This window comes from Acanthisitta chloris, unplaced genomic scaffold (assembly GCF_000695815.1).
Source record: "Acanthisitta chloris isolate BGI_N310 unplaced genomic scaffold, ASM69581v1 scaffold31818, whole genome shotgun sequence".
NCBI classification, from domain to species: domain Eukaryota; kingdom Metazoa; phylum Chordata; class Aves; order Passeriformes; family Acanthisittidae; genus Acanthisitta; species Acanthisitta chloris.
The window spans coordinates 25,070-43,965 of NW_008689191.1; the positions used below are offsets into that span (position 1 = coordinate 25,070).

An 18,896-nucleotide genomic window follows, 5' to 3' on the forward strand; every position below is an offset into this window, starting at 1 on the left:
AGAAAAAGGAATAGAAAGAAGAAAGGAAAAAGAAAAACCAAACTCTGAAATATTACTTCCTGTAGTATGTCCTTTTTAAAGATGTTACTAATCAGACTATGTCTGATTCTGATAATAAAATGATGTGGTTTGGTTTTACATTATCACTGCCACACACTCACTGGTTAACAGCAATACTACCTTCTCAGAATCTGTTAGATTTTGGGCAACTCCAATAATTGCTGCAGTCAATATATATTCAAGGGTTGGGTCTGTTGTGGAAGCATCCAACCGGTCCTTCAACATTATACAGGCTCTTGTAAAATCCCTTGTGAAATCCAATGTCTCGGATACTCCATGTTTTAATCCACAACATAGATCACAAAATGCTCTAGGAAATTGATTTCAGCATTTCTAGAAACTGAAAATGTTTCTAGAAGCTGAAATGTTTCTAGAAACTCACAAACTTTGCTTGATCTAAGAAGTACTACAATCCCATCCTCTTTCAGTTCAATCACTGAATGAAGGTTTTTAGCCTTGCTAACATGAATATACAGAACAAAAAATATTTAAAAGAATATACAAAAATCCCTGCACAGTAACTACAGCACAAGGTGAAAGCAAAAAGCCTGTGATACTGATACAAATAGAGGATGTACATTAAGTCAGTGATGAAAGTTGATTTTAAAATTAAGCAGTTTGCACTTTGTATTTAAAAATGTGTACTTACACAGCAATAATAGTGATCCTAAGATCATAGCAAGGATGGCCCAGAGACCAAGAGTAACATTTCCACCACTAAGCTGACGGGTGCTGCCATCGCATTCGGTTGGTGTAACACAATCACAGAGGTTAACTCTTATGTTGCTCTCGCCTACCTTTCCTCCATTATCCATCACAGTTACAGGAATATCATAAACTCCAAATGGAATATCACCCTTTGGTGAAAGATACACAGAATTATCTGTAAAAAAAGACAAAACCAGATATAGTGTAAACAATACCTGCAACTCAGTTGTCACAAATGTGACCATAATCACAATCTTCCCTTCTGTTTGCTCTGTATAGTTTGTAGCTGTATTGCTACCAGATCCGCATTAGTATAAGTTAGATAAATGGATGACACAAAATGACATCTTGGAAGGATTTACACTTTTAGCATCTTTAAAACATTACAATTGAAAAAGCAAACCTTATGCATCCTTCTGAAAACATATGATTTGAAAATCTCAAGGTGATTTAGCTCATTATAGAAAATTATGCTTTTTGGGCTTACTAGTAAAGACCATCAACAGAAGTGACATTTATTAAAAAGACTTTTGGTAGTGTGATTGGATTCACTAATTGTAAACTTAACGTACACCTCTTCCACTCTTTAGTTCTATTGCTATATTCAGTGAGAATGGCTATTTGCAGTGGGAAGTAAAATCCATTTAATATGCTGCCCTGCTTAGTGGCAATGATTAGTGACCACGTGTTTTAAGGGGCTAAAGTAATAATTTGTAAAAAAAGATTTGCAAGACAGACACTGATGTACTTAGCAATTGCTTTATGATGAGCTATATATAACAACATGTACCATCTCAAATGATTTTTTCAATTTGCGTAATATAAACCTTGACAGTCTTAGATGACTTTGCTTTCAGAATTTGCTGTCTTTTGCTACTATGGTGACATAGTGTTCCATCAAACATTCACTTTTGAAAGGCAAATGAACATGCTGCTCTTGTTGCCATCATCTGGAACCCACCAAGAAACCACCATCAGCTATAACTTTTTATATCAACAAATTATAGGAAACAGTGAATCTTTTGGCACTAAATTGTTTATCTACTTTCATCAAAATTATAAAAATATAACAAATATAGTAAAGGACATAGTGAGGCTTTCTTTCACCCATCTCAGCTTTACCAAAAGTGTGCTGGCTGACAGCAGTACTAACAAAAAACCTTCCAGGGTATTTTTTTTACTCAGCCTCTATTCAATTTTAGGTAAGCTTTCAGTTTTACTGTTCTCCACCACAATATAAGACTAAAAAAAGTTGTATTTTTCTTTAGTGTATTAGCCATTTCATTCTTAAATTCCTTATGAATTATGAATCTATAATTCCTTTTCCAGAGGTGTTGATGCAATGCATTACACCTTTCTTTTTTGTTCTCCCATCTATCTTTTTACATCATCATTTCAAACAGCGGCTGATTGCTGACCCAAGGACACTGGGGACAGATTCTTATTTATGCTTTAGGATACAGATATAATATCTTTCTCCTTGCCTCTGTCATCATCTTAACTACTACAAACCATTTCAAACCCAGGACAGTTAAAGAATGCTTTAGCTGTTCCCCTTTACCTCTGGAATACTCTTAATTTCCAGTACAGCAAATGAAATTAAAAAACCACTAGGGATCATCAGTTAGTCCCATGTTAGCCCCACTGGCTACACCGATTTCAAACACAGGTTCACCTAATCTGTTCTTGCAGACCACCTAAGGGAGACACAGCAGAGCCTCCTCTGGCAACCTACAGCTAAGTAAGGAGGAGGAAATCCTAACATACCATTGTGTCGACTTATCTTCCACATGGAAGCCAAGTTACGGTCAGTTATGCGATATACAAAGGGTGTGCTGTAAGGAGCCTCATCACCATCTTCTGCAGTAAGGCAGATTGGTTTCCTGTCTCTGCACATTATATAGTCCGTTTTAGTGATCCGTGGGAAGTTCTTGTTTCCAGGCACGATGCAAACCTGAATTGTTCCAGTGCCTGTTTTACCATCTATGAGATAAAAAAACAACTAGTTTTAGCACTTACTTCTAACATTCACATATTAATTTCTAGTCCAAACTTTCACAATGAAATATGATCAACTGTAACATCCAAGTTTAGAATTAAGGTAGAAAGCAACTGCTGATTTAGTCAGAGACAGGGAGTTCTCACAGCTCTCTCTTGGCTGCTTCTCTTTACTTGGCTGGCTGTAGATAGATCAGCAGCTCCCAAATCTCCATATTCTGCATGTGCAGACAATGTATTTTGTTGAGTGTATTTGTGTGGGAATACATAGTGTTCTAACAGGGCAATGAGAGGATGAAGAGCTCATAAACCAGGAGTAAAGGACACTAAGACAATCAGAGTCAAAAGCAGAAAGTGAAGGTCTCCCACCTTTTACCTTCTGGAAGGAGGAAATACATTACATCTTCCCTACCCTTACCCCCACCTCGGAACACAAGCACATTAAGAAAGTGACCTTCTTTCTGTGCCCTGCTCTCTAAGTAACCATGTGGTATATGAGGATTCATCAATGGCACATACTATGTCACCAAGTCTGCATGTAAGAAGTAAATGAGCTATTCCTTCCAATTACAGTTTTTCCAAGACACAAGTGGTCAATGCTTGGATATGCATTCCAGTGAAATTACACCTTCTGCTTTTTAATCCTTTCTCTAGCAACACTTGATTGCACATGCATGTATGTTTACTTTATATGCAACTGAAGTTCAAAACTATTTAAATTTGTATTATTTACATTTAATTTTAATATGCAAACTTGGACAGTGCTGGAACTTTTATCTGCAAGGTCAATAACTTCTTTTCAAAAGCTGTCTCTACTTTCTCTGTTGTCAAGTTCATGGCTGATAGGTGCTATCACTTAAAAAAGAACAGTCAAGAAATAAAAGGAATAGAATCCACAGGAAAATCTCTAAATTTAAACTTAATAAAGGATTTTAAATGGGAGCAGATAACTTTTCAAAACATTGATAATTTGCGCTGATTTCTATAGGCTTTCCCTGCTGTATAATATTCCCTAACCACTTGATACAGCTCTCTCAAAGACAAGACAATGGACTAGGTGAGCCACTGGTCTCAAACAGTACAGCTGTCCCCACACTAAATTTGCACCTAAACATCTGTTACAGACCACAAAGAATGCTAACAGCATTTAGTACTCACTTCTGTCTATTGCAAGGACTGTGATATTGCATTGACCTCGTCTCATTTCTCCTACATCTCGGTCCAAGACTTTAACAGTTCTGACTTCACCTGATTTGTCATCTATGTTGATCCAATTACACTGGCCAGGTGGTATCCGGTATCTGTCAAGATAATTTGTCTTGATAAAGATCCCAAACATATACACACGTGTATGTACACACATACATATCCAGACAGATGTATTCAGATGCACTCACAAGTGTGCAGGTACACACACACATACAGCATCAACAACTATTTCCCCCTTCCCACATTCCACCCATGCTGTGCTCAAAAAAAACCCCAGTAGATATTGTTTCATACCTTATGCCTTCACTATTTCCAGTTTCTGGATCTTCTGCTACATATCTCCCAATAGCTGTCCCAATGTCTTCACATTCTTTAACATCTAAGCGTAACAGACAGGGTTTAAACACCGGACCCTCATCCACATCCAGGACATGCACTGTAACAGAGCAAGTGCTCTGGGAAAGTTGTTGTGAGTGTGGTGCCAGCAGGTAGGGTGCCTCATTGTTGACTCCAATCACAAGAATCCTTTGCTTGGCGCTTTCATAGTCCAGCCCCTGTAACAAAGGTGGAGAGTTGGGCTTTTTTCCCTCAAACTAATAAATAACTTGATATTGTTTCCACTGCCCAATTATTAAAAAAGATAAAACTGTACCACATTTATTTACAAAGCTATCCTTCTGGAACATCCATCCTGAGACACAGTAGTGACATGATTTTGAAGAAAGAAAGGTCAAGTTGTAACCTAATCAAAGAAAAGAGCCTGAGGAAATATAGCTAATAAGGCAAGCAGTACAACTCCACAACTGCAAAATTTTAGATGATTACTCTGATAGTCAATGAACTGAGAAAACAATAAAATGTGGTGGGAGATTTTCTTCCTCCGTATCTAGCTTTTAGATGACTGATAGTCAATGAACTGAGAAAACAATAAAATGTGGTGGGAGATTTTCTTCCTCCGTATCTAGCTGATCATTATTTTACATTACATATATTTTCCTTTCCACCACTAGTCAATCACACTTCTTGCTAGCACCTACAAATACATCTGAATTTATGGGGTTGACAGTAACTAGCTACTATTTATTCTTCAGACACCCTCTCCAAGGTCATCATATATGCCTTGAATAGAGCTAATTTTATCCTAAAGTCATACTAGTCTCTTGTCTACTACAGCATCACACTAGATATGAGCAGTATCAACTGTATTCATATACCAGGGACAGAGCTTTAGAAAAAGTTCTAATGACTACCAGTAACAAAAACCCATAATAAATAATAATTTTAAAAATAATTATTGGCATTTCTTCTTCTACCATTTACATCTTCAAGTTTTACATTTATCTTACATTAACCTCCTCCTGAGAAGTTACTTCTTATGGAAGCTTTAATAGATTAAGAAAAGGAGGGATGAAGAGGAAAAGGGACATGCTGGAGGACAGATGCAGTGGACTTTTTACCTCACATCTGTAAAATAGTAGGCATAAGTAACTAAACTAAAACAAAGTCTTATATGTATGTGCACTTCCTCACACTGCAGAAAGATAAACCTGATGTCACTACACTGCAAATCAAACCTGGAGAATTTTATGCTGAGATAGTAAGTTTAATCAACTCCCATAGAGAACAAGACTGGAGAAGATACTCAACCTTTCTCTCCTTGGCCACTCTCCTATTTTTGTTAAAAACACAGCCAACAAGGAAGCCTCAGTTACATCCCTAAGTCTAAACAACTCCACCTGTGGAATCAGGCAAAAGCACCAAGCTCTTCTGAAACGACAAATCAAAGGGAATTCCTTGGATTCTGAGCACACAAAACTGAGGAGTAGTCTGGAAGGTGAGCTTTGTGGGTTATGTAGCACACACAAGCCTCAACCGTCATGTATAATTCAATTTGCTCTAGAAGAGAATTCAGATCAGAAGAAAATCTGATGGGCCAGACAGTAACAGATGTTTTTTGAATAAAAATGAATCCTAGATTATTGGTTTTAAGCGCAAACTGTGAAGATATACACATTTTCCTCTAGCAGTTTGATTTTCACTTACCTTAACAACACACAGTATTCCTTCATTTGTGTTTTTGTCTGTTGTAATTTCAAAGGCCTGATCATCATTTCCTCTTATAATTTCATACACTGCTCCTGAGCCAGGCGAACCAGGTTCATCAAGATCAACAACAGAGACTCTCAGTACTTCTACGTTCACTTTGTTTTCCTCCACTCGTGTTTCATACTTGGAATATCAAGAAGAAAAAGTCAATTTAAATCAGAAAATACTGTTCCACAACGCAGGACTGAAGGAACACCATATTTAAGTAAGACGACTTACATCCAAGGGGTCAATTTACCAAGGTGCTGTAATGATATATTATCATGCATTAGCATATATTCCCCACTCCTCCCTTACACTCTATGTGGAACAGTAAACCTTTCCTGCTAGCACAGTTGAAATCTCAGCTTCTTCATACATTAGAACTACCATTGACACAATTAATTCTGAAATTCTCCTTCCAGAAAAGGCAAATTAGCACAGTTCCCCTCAGTTACATCAGCTATAGATTCTCATTTGTGTACATGATCAAGCTGAGAATTAGAGGTATTGGGGTAAATTTTAAAAAAAAATACATAAACAAACCACAAGAACTCAAAGCAAAGCCAAGAAGGATGAAATACATCTCTAATTGGATGGCAAAGGATAAAAGGATTTTTCTTATTTTTTAATCTTTTTTAAGAGCTGCTCTCTATGCAAGCTCAATAAGAGCAGATAAGAGTGATTCCCAGTTAATTACAGATTGACACTCCACAGCATCAATTTATCTATCACTCTACTGATGATATTCCACTGTAGTGAGTGAAAGGGTGAAGTACATGCATTCCTCATAAATAATGAATTAGTTTCCATATACTTCATATTGCAAAATCTTCTGTGGTATATGAGCTGTGTACATTGTTATTGAGATATACTCTGTCCTGAGTCATACAGATGGCTGGAATAAGCAAACACATAAGGCTAAGTTATAGCTATTGGTGAACAAGCAGTGGTTTAAATACTTCCGTAGAAGAATTTTTAAAAAAGTTGGAAAAGTATAGAAATTCTCAGTGAAAATCCTTGCATCTGCTTCACTGACACTAGCATTTTCAGTTGCAACACTGAAGTAGCCAAAAGCTGGTCAAATGGTACTGTGGTCACAACAATGCTTAGGAGTCAATCTCTGTGTGCCCCTCCCATAAAGGTTAAATTATGAGATGTCTAAGACTATGCAATGTAGCAGATGTGAATGAATGAGTCACATTCTCTCTCTCTCTCAATGGGCATGAGGTAAATGACCCAAACCAACCTTTTTTTAAAAAACCTTTATACAAACATTTCATTTCTGCAGACTTACTTGTATCTGTTTGAAGGATGGTGCATTGTCATTTGTATCTTCGATTTTGATGACAACTGTTCCCGTAGTACACAAACCAAAAGGCTGACCTGCCATATCCCTCACTTCAACTAGCAAAGTGTAACTGGGTACCAGCTGAAAAGAAGAATAAAAGCATACAGAAGTTTGACATACTTATTTTTTTAATCCCATAGTTACACACAAGAGTAGAACTAAATATTTGATTTCACAGTTCCACAACTCTGCTCTAAATTCAGTGCTCCCTGAAAAAATGAGGCAATTAGCTTTGGGACATTTTTTCCCCTACAGATCCAAAAGGAAACCCAGCAAATTATTTTTCGGTGGCTAAGCAGCACTGACTTCAGTATCTGTTAGTAATGTGCATGCTATATCCTGTATCAAATAAATCTTCGCATGATGTTGGCATTATTTTCCAAAACCTGAAGTTTTGAAAGATATAGATGATGCACTTTCATCCACTATGTATGTCTCTCATTTGGAGCAACAGACTATTTCCTTAGGCTGCCAGAAGGTAAATTGTTTCAATGCATGTCTCGTTTCAGTGAGTAAGAATGAAAAACAGTGCTGCAGCCTCTGTCTGGATTATACGTGATAAGGCAATGCCTGCCATTTGGCAGGTCTGGCATTGAAGGAGTCAGTGTCTTTATCAGTTCCAAGGAGCCCTCTGATAAGCAGCCCACTTAAATCCCTGACTTGATTCACAACAGCAGAAAGCTTTCCTTTAGCCTTAATAATACCTGAACAACCAAGGGAAGGGGTACCAGGTGGAGAGGGAAGGGTGCAGGTGGAGGGGTGGGACACAACAGAGAACAGACGGATCAGGCACAAAATGAGGGACTTTGTAACTCAAGACAGTAATTCCAGTTCTGAACACCTGGAAGTAGCATTCAGTTTCTCCGGTGGAGGAAAGAAATCTCCTGTTCTACTTCGTAAGTTTATCTTCAAAATATAGGCAGTGGACTAAGTTTTCAATCCTTCCTCCCCTCAGTAGCCACTGTGACAGTTTCCTCAGTAGTCACAGTGATGCTCACAGCCACTGCATTTTTTTCTTGCTAAGTCGTGCACTGTACCTGCAAATGCAAAATCTTGCAACGTGCTATTTATGTGGATTTTTAGCCATGAAGCAATTTAAGTATGCCATTATATAACTATTTTCATTTTCCAAAAAATACACGCCTGTAGCAGTGATTTTTTTTTAGAATGACTGTCTTATGCTAGAAATATTGTTTTGAATTACACAAGCCTGTCAGGTTTGTTCTAGTGTGAACAATCTCTCACATGGCATTCTATAAAATAAAAATTTCCTGTATTTTATTTGCTTGAAAGACAGATGATAAGAATACGTGAGTGGCACTTAAATTTTAGGAAATGTTATATTTACTGTTTAGGTTTCAAATACTGGAGATATGTCTATTGCATACAGGATGACTGACTACTTCCAGAAAAACTGGTTCATCTTCTCTGTAAGAAGAAAGCAGCACCACAAATGGAGCTTAATTAGGAGGAAACAGTAGTTCATGGTATTCATGAACACAGAAAGAATAAAAATTCATAAATCAAATAGCAGAGCAGTGGGAGGTCCCCTGCCAAGGTTAGTTAGAAGATGGTGTATCTATGCAGGAACTCTTTGGACTAATTACAGGTCTCTGAAAAGTTTCAGAAGTTCCTCAGAGAGGGTAACAAAAACGTGGTAACAAACTTTATCTGGTGATTTCCATGCCAGCAATTCATAGAATTACAGAAAGGCTTCAGTTGGTAGGGATCTTAAAACTCATCTAGTTTCAACACCCCTGCCATGCAATTCCACCCACTAAGATCAGGTGAAACACCTGAAGACAGCCTTGAACACTGGCAGGGGTGGTGCAACCACAGCCTCTCACGCCAACCTGTTCCAGTGCCTCACCATCCTCACAGCAAAGAATTTCTTTCAAACATCCAATCTAAACCCTTCCTCTTAGTTTGAAACCATTCCTCCTTGTCCTAGCACCATCTGCCAATGTAAGAAGTCACTCTCCCTTTTTATAATCCCACTTTAAGTACTGAAAGTTTGCAATGAGGTCTCCTTGGAGTCTTCTCATCTCCAGGCTGAACAACCCCAGCCCTTTCATCCTGTCTTCATAAGAGCGGTGCTCCAGACCACTGATCATATGCAGGACCCTCCTTCTCGACCTGCTCTAACAGGTCCATGTCTTGTGCTGAGGAGCCCAGAGCTGGATGTAGTACTCCAGGTGGGGTCTAACAAGGGCAGAGCAGAGGGGATTATGAAGCTATCTGTGTGCACTAGACGACAGCTAAAGGTACTTCTGGAAAGATCACCTCTCTGTCCAGCTGTGGTAATAATACAGAAATGACACCGCTGTCACCATGCAGAGAAAATGCTGGGGTAATTGGTGGATTTTGTGACACAATGCGGTATTTCAACGTAGTATGCAGAGTGTAAGGCTCATCTCTGTCCTCTGCAATCACTTTTCCAACAACAACACCTGTGAACACAATACAGCACTTTTTAGTTACAGTAAAATCTGTAAATAAGCAAAAATTATTTGAACATGTATTTATGTTTTAAGCACAGAAAAAAAACCCATCTCTTTGGTCATTTAGCTCTAAATGAAAATAATATTTAGAACACAGTAAGTAGCAGTAAAATACAGCAATAGTGTAAAATTATCTATTTTAATCCTCAGGATACTTTTTTTTCCTTCTTAGACAAAGCTGTAATTATTGCAGCTGTCAGAATAATCAAAAGAAATACTGAAAGTGTAGATTTCAGTTAGTGTTTTTGACAGTGACTTCTAATTGAGCACCTCAAACACAGATGAACAGGTGCTGCCATGAGGAGGGATGAGGAGGTTCTGAACTTTCTAACCTGGTTCAAACTGCAGTACTGCCTCACACAGAGTGCTATTGTACCACATACCTGTAGACCAAGTGGTTTTGGAACTTCATTTTAAATCAGTAACTCACACAGTAAGAAGTAGAGCAGTGCAGAGAATGAAATGCAAGTGGGTTTTTTGGGATGATGGGGAAGACACTTGGCTTCCTGTTTTGTGAAGCAAGTTAGACTTTCCCCACTCTATACCCCTAGCCTAGGAGATGAGTGAGGAATGGCAAATCATAGCTTTTGCATTCCTTATTCTCTGGAGTCCACCTTTGTCCTTGCTTTTTCTGCCTGTTACACGGATATATGAAGTCAGTAACAGGTAAATCCCAGCCTTTTACAGGTATGGGCAGAAGCAAGACTTTCTCCACACCCACTCTCTCCCAGGAAAAGTCCTACCTTAGTTCATCAGCTTGGACAAACACTAAGTTTAACCAAAGACATTTAACACCTTAGGACATTACCTTTTTAGGTGTTTAGGAAACTTGTAAAAACATTTTATGGAAACATATGATTTTTGGATAAAATAAAAGTAATAATGTTCTTAAGTTATTATACCGTTTTAGGAACACTGAATTATCTCAGTTTTTAAAAACTATTTTTAATAATACTTTTCACTATGACTGAGATGGCATTTTGGAATTTCTAATCATTAAGAAATCTTTAGCTTCTCTTTGCAAACTCAGCCTTTGTTGCAACAAAATATTTCTCAGGAAATCCCACTGAAATTAATTCAAAGGCAGGATTACACCTAGTCATACTGGTATATAACAGAGCTGAGTTACGTTCATCGACTTAGAACAGTTCTTACCAGGTTTGGAGTTTTCAGGGACACAAAACTCAAAAAGGTCTTGTGTAAAATATGGAGCATTATCATTATCATCCTCTATCCTTATTGTGTGCACAAGTGGTACCTCTGGTGAATAACCATCTGGAGTTGTTGCAAAGCAAATGATCTGTAAAACAAATTCAGTGATTCGCTCCCTGCTTAAGCCACATGCAGTATCATTACACTTCGAGTTCAATGAAGGAGTCAATAAAATGAAATACAGTGTGCGAAGCATACACTTCTCAAGATCAGACTCCTCAGCCATATGGAAGGGGAAGTGACTGATGCCTTAGGATGACGGCAATACAAAACCTTTGAATGCTTTCCAATCTTTCCCCTTTCCATTTCACACACTAAAGCATTTGAATGACTTTGTCCCTGCCCCACCCAGCGCTCATCACACACTTTTTCCAAGTCTCTTGAACACATTCTTTTCAAGGTGTTTATGAGGCAATCTAAGCCTTACCAAATTTACATGTAAACATTGCTATTTAGAACAAAATCAAGAACAGCAGCATAACTATTTGCCCATTATAACATAATCTAATAAAATGCAGCAATAGGTCCTGAAAATTACCAAATTATTTAGAAGCTGTTTCTCCTAGCTGCTTTCTTACACTTCTCAGCCAGTAGAGAGAGCAGTGTACCTTGCTAACAAAACACCAAAACTGAACAGCTTGAGACTCAAAAAAGCCACAGCCATCTAGAGTTTATTATTATTTTTTCTGCTGACTTTTTTAACCTTCCCTGAAAAACTATCTCTAAAAGTGATGCAAATCCAATGGCTCACTATCTTTATGCTGCAGCTGTAGTCTAACCAAAACTACACACAAGATCTAGATGACCAACTATTTATTTGTCACTGATTTCACTCCTTCAATACCAAGGATATTACCCAGAACAGACAACTAATTCCAGATCTTGTCTGCTGCTGGTCTCCCATGTAACCCAACCATCAAATACACACATGACAAATATTAAAAAATATATTTAATTATATTTACACAACTTAGACCTGTACCTGAAAGCTTGGATACTGTTCACGGTCTACTGCACGAGTAGCAAAGATATTTCCGGTTTCTCTTTCTATATAAAACAAACCCTTTGGATCTTGATCAATTCCTGGTCCACTTGCAGAATAATAAATTGTGTAGTTCTGAGCTGTGTCTGACTGGACCTACAAGAAGACATTTTTAAGTCAAGAAAAAACAGAAGCATCATTTTAATACATTTTCCCCCTTTACATAATCTTATTGAGCACAAAAAAAAACCCCAAACTTTATTTACTTCTGTAGCAGCTTAAACTTCACACAACAGGAGGACAGCCTGCCATGTAACTGCCTTCCTTTATAATGCGTGTACTTGAGAAGAGACATCAATTCAAACTTAAATGTGTAGCACTGAGGAAAGGAGGGAGGAAAGGAGGGAGGAAAGGATGGAGGAAAGGAGGGACTCAGTTGCACACCTCAGACACAGACTTAAATGTGTAGCACTGAGGAAAGGAGGGAGGAAAGGAGGGAGGAAAGGAGGGAGGAAAGGAGGGAGGGAGACCACCTAGAGTGTAGTCCAGAGATACAGCAATTCAGATAGCCTCTCTGCACCTCATTACAAGTACCAAGGAGGTAATGATGGAGTTATCTATTTATAAATACTCTTCTCCCAAAATACTTTCCTTACGTACTGGCCGCCAGAAGTCAGGAAGGTAAGATTAGTAGAATGATTGCCCTGCACAGACTCTGTTATTACGCTTGTCTCTACACATCTGCTACGAGTCACTCTGTAATCTAGTGAAGGCTAGATGGATCTATGATAACTTTAGTTCTTGCATTTCTCTTTCACGCCTACTTGTTTTCTTCCAGTAAGTACTTTTCCAAAGAACACAGCCCATACTTAGTCTTCAAGGCTGAAGGTAGACACCTCGAGCTCCAGAAAGGATGCAGACATGCAGGTAAGATTCACCCCAGTCTGTGTTTACAAAACCTTTTTCTAGGCAATGTTTAGTGAAGGGTTGTTTATTGTTTTGGCTTTTTTAAAAAATTACACACTTCACCGATTTCCAGGCCAAAGAACTCTCTGATACTATGTCTCTCTCCTTTTTTCAACTTTTGCACAATTCCAGTTCACTCCAACAACTATGATCACAGGTTATTTCAGCTACAAGATCACAAGATATATAGTGAACAGGACAGAACAAGACAGAGGAATAATAGCAGCTATGTCATTGGCAGGGAATACAAGACAGTTCATTTTCTTCATCATAAAAGTTACATATAAAAGTAGCTTAGGTCATAAAATTAGGTTCATATAAAATGTACCTGCTGTATTTGTAGGGGAAAAGGTCCCAGTGAGTTCTCTATCATAACAGATGGAATAGGCCCCCACCTTCTTTTGGTTCGCTTGAGAACTGTGTCTCTGGCATGCCTGGTCTTCTGTGTCTTGGTCTAGAAGATAAAAAGACAGGTAAGAATATATCCCTACATTCTTAACCGCACATCCCTGCTTAACTGCCGTCCTGCATTTCCATCCTTTTTCACTCTGCTCTAGTCTTCCTCCTGATCATTTGTTTTTCTAAGGTCTTCATTTCTCATTATATCTGTGATAGCATTCGCAGCTTTTTCATTTCTTGTAATACTTTGCATGAATAATATCTGCTTTAATTCCTCAAACATGGCTTTTAAGATTCCTGACATTCCTGATTAAGCTACTTGCTAGCATCTCCCGTTTGAGAAAGCAACACAGTAATAGCTGACTAAAGCAAGACAATAATCAGCAATTGCTAAATAAAAATACACTCTACACTGGTATTTTGTCTCATTATTTGCATTCCAAAAAATCAACTACAGATACCCACCATGAAGCTGTACTATGTGAAACACCATTTCAAGTAAGAAAGGTATCTTGAAATTAGAAGCTCACCTTTTTTATTTCTTCTACCAAGCTAACGTGTATTTTCTTCTGAACTTGATCCTGAATGTCTTTAAGTAATATGGTAAAAGTCTTTTTCTCAGCAGACAAAGAAAGAGCAGATGTTGTGTACACAGAACCATCTTCTAGAATCTTGAAGTTCTCATCACTGGAACTGAAAACCTCTGCAGACTGAAGGCATTCTTTCAAATCAACTGTAAGAATAAAATATTCAGACAATAACTCAAACAGCCAAAAAATAACATACCTCATTAAAAAAAATAATAAAATGCCCCAAGCAAATTGTATTTACTAACACATGGCATCTTCAAAAATTTGGTCATTCATTATTTAAGCATCACAAATATGGATTCTAGAGCCCATGGATGCACTCTGATTTGACCAAGTTTACATTATTTTCCACTCTTGTGTTTGTAAGTGTTTTCTAAAGGACATGGTTGCATCATGGGTATCTCCCAACATAACACTATTACACTGGTAAAATTACTGAAGCAGCAGACATGAAATAACACATTTAAATGTAAAAAACATTGCAGACATGCCCATTATTGGATCAGTAGCTATTACATTTGCCTTGTGCTCCATGCCCTACAATATCAGTGAAGACAATTAATTAATGCAAATGCCCAATGGAGATGTTACATCTAGGAAGTTTTGCCCTCAGGAGGAAAGCACTGACTGGTACTATGTGATTTAATAGTCTTGGGACGACAAAGGCCTTTAAATTATGAGGCAGACACTTGGGAGAGATAAAGAGTAACTCTAGAACAAACAATTAGCAATTTTTTTAATATGTACGTGACAGAATCCCATGTTTATAGAAAGTGCCAGGTAATTTCAGCATACTTCCCAGCTATTTTTCACTGCATTTGCTACCACTTGTAGCTAAAATTAATTTTTATGCACTTCAACAAACTTGGTTCACCAGCAAGTAATTCAGCACTACAGCTGAAGAAAAAGCAAAATCAGAATACCCGTAATGAACTGCAATAAGACCACAGCACTAAGCAAGAACAATATAGCACCCTGACATAGATGAAAGTCAGAGACTTAAACTCCAGACAGATGATCCTTGAAAAGTACAAGAGGTGTCAGTGTCATGTTCTCAAAATAAAAACTTTTCAATACTCCTTCAATGATATCATAGTGGCTGGGACACTGCTCTATAAAAGTCAATTTCAAAATTCTCAAATGTAATTCAGAATTTCATCCCATATATGTAGATTATATTTTCAATAAACTAAATTTCATCCCTCTTTCAAAACTGCAAGAAGAGATGGGAAGTATAATTTTAAATATTACAAGAGTTCTTCCTCTTAAGTCTATCCTTTAACTGCTCAAATAAACAATTCCTAGACTGTGTTTGGTACTGCAGCAGTGACTCCTCTCCTTTTTCATCTGTACAGTGAAAATTTAGTACTGAAGCGAATATCACTGCCTCACTTAAATGTGTCTCATACTGCTGCATATTATAGCACTGCTTATCCAAAAATACCAGAGTGGATATTTTGTTTGTGAATCAACATTATGCTCAGCTAGCCATAGCTTTGTGGGATTTTTTTCATTAAAGCTTCTCCTGTAAGTCAAAAATATTAAAAAACCTTACAACAACCAGGAAAATCCTGACTCATTTTACTGACAAGGCATGGTCCTTCTAGCAGTGCAAAATATTTCTCAATAAATGTTTAAGTAATGTCGTTTGAGCATTCATAATGGTTTTGCTAAATGTTTGGGGAAAAAAACATTTAAGTTCAATGCTATGTAATTTCTCTTGTGATACTGTAATAACATGCAGTTTTAGTTTTAAATAAATCAAGATTATTTACATCGAGAAATGGTAAAGCCTCCGAGAACTCAAAAGAGCTGTAGCAACCTTCTTCATTTTAAAACTGAAAAGTAAGGTCAACTAACTTTCACGATAAAGCTAGATTTTCTGAGTACTTGTGATGAACTACCAATTCATTTTATTAGTTCCTTCTGTAGGAATGTGGATTAGAACTGCAGATTTGGAGCATATTCCTCTGTTGTTGTAGGACTCACAAAGGGCACTTCTCAATTCTCAAATTCAGTCTCAGGCATCACAGAACCCTGTAGCAATTCCTATGCCACACCGTTCAAAGCTGTGCTTCAAAGGCAGGTCTGAAAAAGGAGTGGGGTGTTTTCTGGTCTCTCCTAATCCTCTCAGCCACCTGAACACTGCTCTGAACAGAGACTGTCCAGTCAGATGGGAGCACTCTCCCAACCAAATGTGCATGCAGGACACCTCTGCACCAGACCACCCTGTATGTTCTGAATGCCCCAGCACTGCTCAGCAGTCATATCCATGTTTCACAGTGCAGGAGCTTCTTGGTACTGGGTTATGTGGGTTTTGTCTTCTTTTTTATCTTTTCCATTGTCTAAATGATTTATTGTCTTCTTCATATGACCACGAGTTATGGGTGCACTTTGAAATATCAAGCCACTTATTTAAATACTAAGCCTTAGACTCCAAATTTTGAAAACGTTCAACTCTGCCATTGTAGTTTTAAAATAAATATTGTAACCTGACAATATCTGTTTACACAAAAGACAAATGGATGCACGAAGACTGTGCTCAAATCCGTAACAAACACAGGGCGTATCCTTCAAAAAAGGCTGATCAAGCTGTTTAACTGGCTGTCAAGTCATGCATTCACTCCATTAAAAAAAAAAAAAAAAAAAAAGTCTCCTTCACTGTTAACAGCATCTCCAGCAAAGGTACAATGTTGTGTTGCTAAGATGGGCATCTCAGGGTTTCTCACCTCTGCCAACTAATGTGTCAGCCTCTAGTTCAGAAGGAACACGAAAAACTACTTTCTTGCAAGCGTCACAGCACAAACTCAGCACCTAGAAAACAAATTAAGAAATCAGGAAAAAACCCCACACAATGACATGAAATCTTGAATAATAACTAGACACTGAAGCTGACTTCGGTTTGTTTGGTAAGATGAGCAAGTGAAACCGCACAGAGAGCACTACTCGCTAAAAATTCAGTACTATGCAGCAGAGCATAAAAACTTTCACACCAGAAAGAAGATCTGACTACTGCTCCTGGATTTGTTCATGGCTTGTGCTCCATTTTTTTTTTAAATCGTTGCAGTACTTGACATTAAAAGTTCCCTTTGACTAGAAGATTTCGCCTACACCATTAGTTTAGTACAGGAAAGATAAAATTCAGCTTTGCCATGCACTTCCTCCAACAACATTCTTGTCCGGTTTAGATCCAAGGTCTCTAAGTATTAAGGTTTAATCCATCAACACTCAGTTTCGCAGAACTGGGGTGATGCTGAACATTAAAGGGACAGGTGTCTTATTAAAACCACATGACGACACTTGCACTTACATATCACTTTGCATCTTCAAAGTACATTCTCAACAAACTAATTAAAGCTAGCTTCAGCAATTAGATATGACATAAATAAAATGTCGTGTATCACAGCAGTCCACTCCCATATAACCAGTTACAAAATAGGGTCCTCCTCAAAATTCAAATGAGTAGTAGATAACCAGACCTTTTTCTAAAAAGAAACATAGAGGTACAAAGATTTTCCTCAGCACAGACCAAGTGAGTCCTGATCTCAGATTATATGTATATGTGTGTGTGTATATATTTTGCCTAGTTTCTATCCACATGTTTAAAACTGTAATCCAAAAATCACACAGCCAGTTAAACAAAGAAATAGAGAAATGTAAATAAATGTGTCCATCCTTTTATGTGTGTTTATTCTTTCAGGATGAAAGTCTCGCAAAAAAAGGAAAACAATTTTTATTTTGTACATACCTTTAGGATTAAAGGTATAAAGAAGAAATACCTACTGGAAATTCTGAAAATTACTAGTGATGCTTATTAAGGAAAGATTTAAATAAAAACACTTTAAACCCTTTAAGACATTAGGAACCTTTAGAAAAACTATGATCAACTAAAAAAAAAAATAAATGCTGTGTCTGCACCACCAAAGCTCTTCATACAGTTCCTTATATATATGCACAGATATAAAAATATGCATATATATAAATAATTTAAACATCCCTGCTTATGTATTAGTAAGCACTTTTCTTATTAACACTTATTAAAACACTCCCTCCTGAATGACACTGCACTAGTTTTTAAGTTATTGAAGTAACGACATCTTATAACATTGTTCTAAGATGTTTCAAGAATCAATGACATCTAACTTTGAAATAGTAATGCCAAGCTCAGTCAGATGTCAGCACAAAGAACAACCGAGGAGTTAAACAAAAGTAAGTGGTAGCTATCCACGGGCATCAAGACATATAGAAACATCAGCAAAACATAAGCTGTGATGTCCTTTCACTTAACACACAGAACACACCTCAGGATTTATTGGGGGGGACGTTGTTACCTTTTCTGCAAAATGAATTTTTTTTTACTTTTTTTTTTGTTAGATAGATGACAAAGTTGCTTGCATTTCTTTGGATTTTACAATTAATATCCTTGCAAAGTCAGGCATGCATAGGGTCTGGAATAGTAATACTTTCATTAAAATGTACAGATATAATGAATACAAAAATAATAAATTTAGTGCTTCAACACTACCGAGTATTTCTCTTTCACAGCCTTCAACGATCACCTGCCCTCTTTTTGTGAGTGCAATGATCATAGAGTGGAAAGGGGGTTAAGATAAATCAGTTTTACTAATCCACTATAAATTAAAAAAACAAGGCGAGAGAGAACTCCCTCGCTCTCCCCGGCAATGGTTTTACCGGAGCTGATAATCATGCACAAAAGTAATAAACTGAAGATACGGGAAACCACTGAAATTGTTCGATGCACAGCTAACTCTTCAAAGGAGCTCAACACGCTCCGCACCGCAGCAAAACCCTTCCCAGGAAAAGGGACAACCGTG

The 18,896-nt window shown here is 37.5% G+C and overlaps 1 protein-coding gene across 1 annotated transcript in view; it reads right to left on the reverse strand.

Annotated features, from left to right (window-relative positions):
- Positions 1-16,875, reverse strand: part of LOC103808541 (desmocollin-2-like) — a gene marked incomplete at its 5' end in the record, with an annotated part of 20,941 nt that extends 4,066 nt beyond the window's left edge. The window contains 12 exons of the mRNA XM_009081329.1: positions 710-943; positions 2,536-2,751; positions 3,925-4,067; positions 4,270-4,529; positions 6,019-6,204; positions 7,358-7,492; positions 9,695-9,861; positions 11,068-11,212; positions 12,107-12,262; positions 13,401-13,514; positions 14,002-14,204; positions 16,791-16,875. Coding sequence (XP_009079577.1) covers positions 710-943; positions 2,536-2,751; positions 3,925-4,067; positions 4,270-4,529; positions 6,019-6,204; positions 7,358-7,492; positions 9,695-9,861; positions 11,068-11,212; positions 12,107-12,262; positions 13,401-13,514; positions 14,002-14,204; positions 16,791-16,875 — 2,044 coding nt within the window. The remainder of the gene's footprint in view (positions 1-709; positions 944-2,535; positions 2,752-3,924; positions 4,068-4,269; positions 4,530-6,018; positions 6,205-7,357; positions 7,493-9,694; positions 9,862-11,067; positions 11,213-12,106; positions 12,263-13,400; positions 13,515-14,001; positions 14,205-16,790) is intronic.
- Between the last annotated feature and the right edge of the window lie 2,021 nt (positions 16,876-18,896).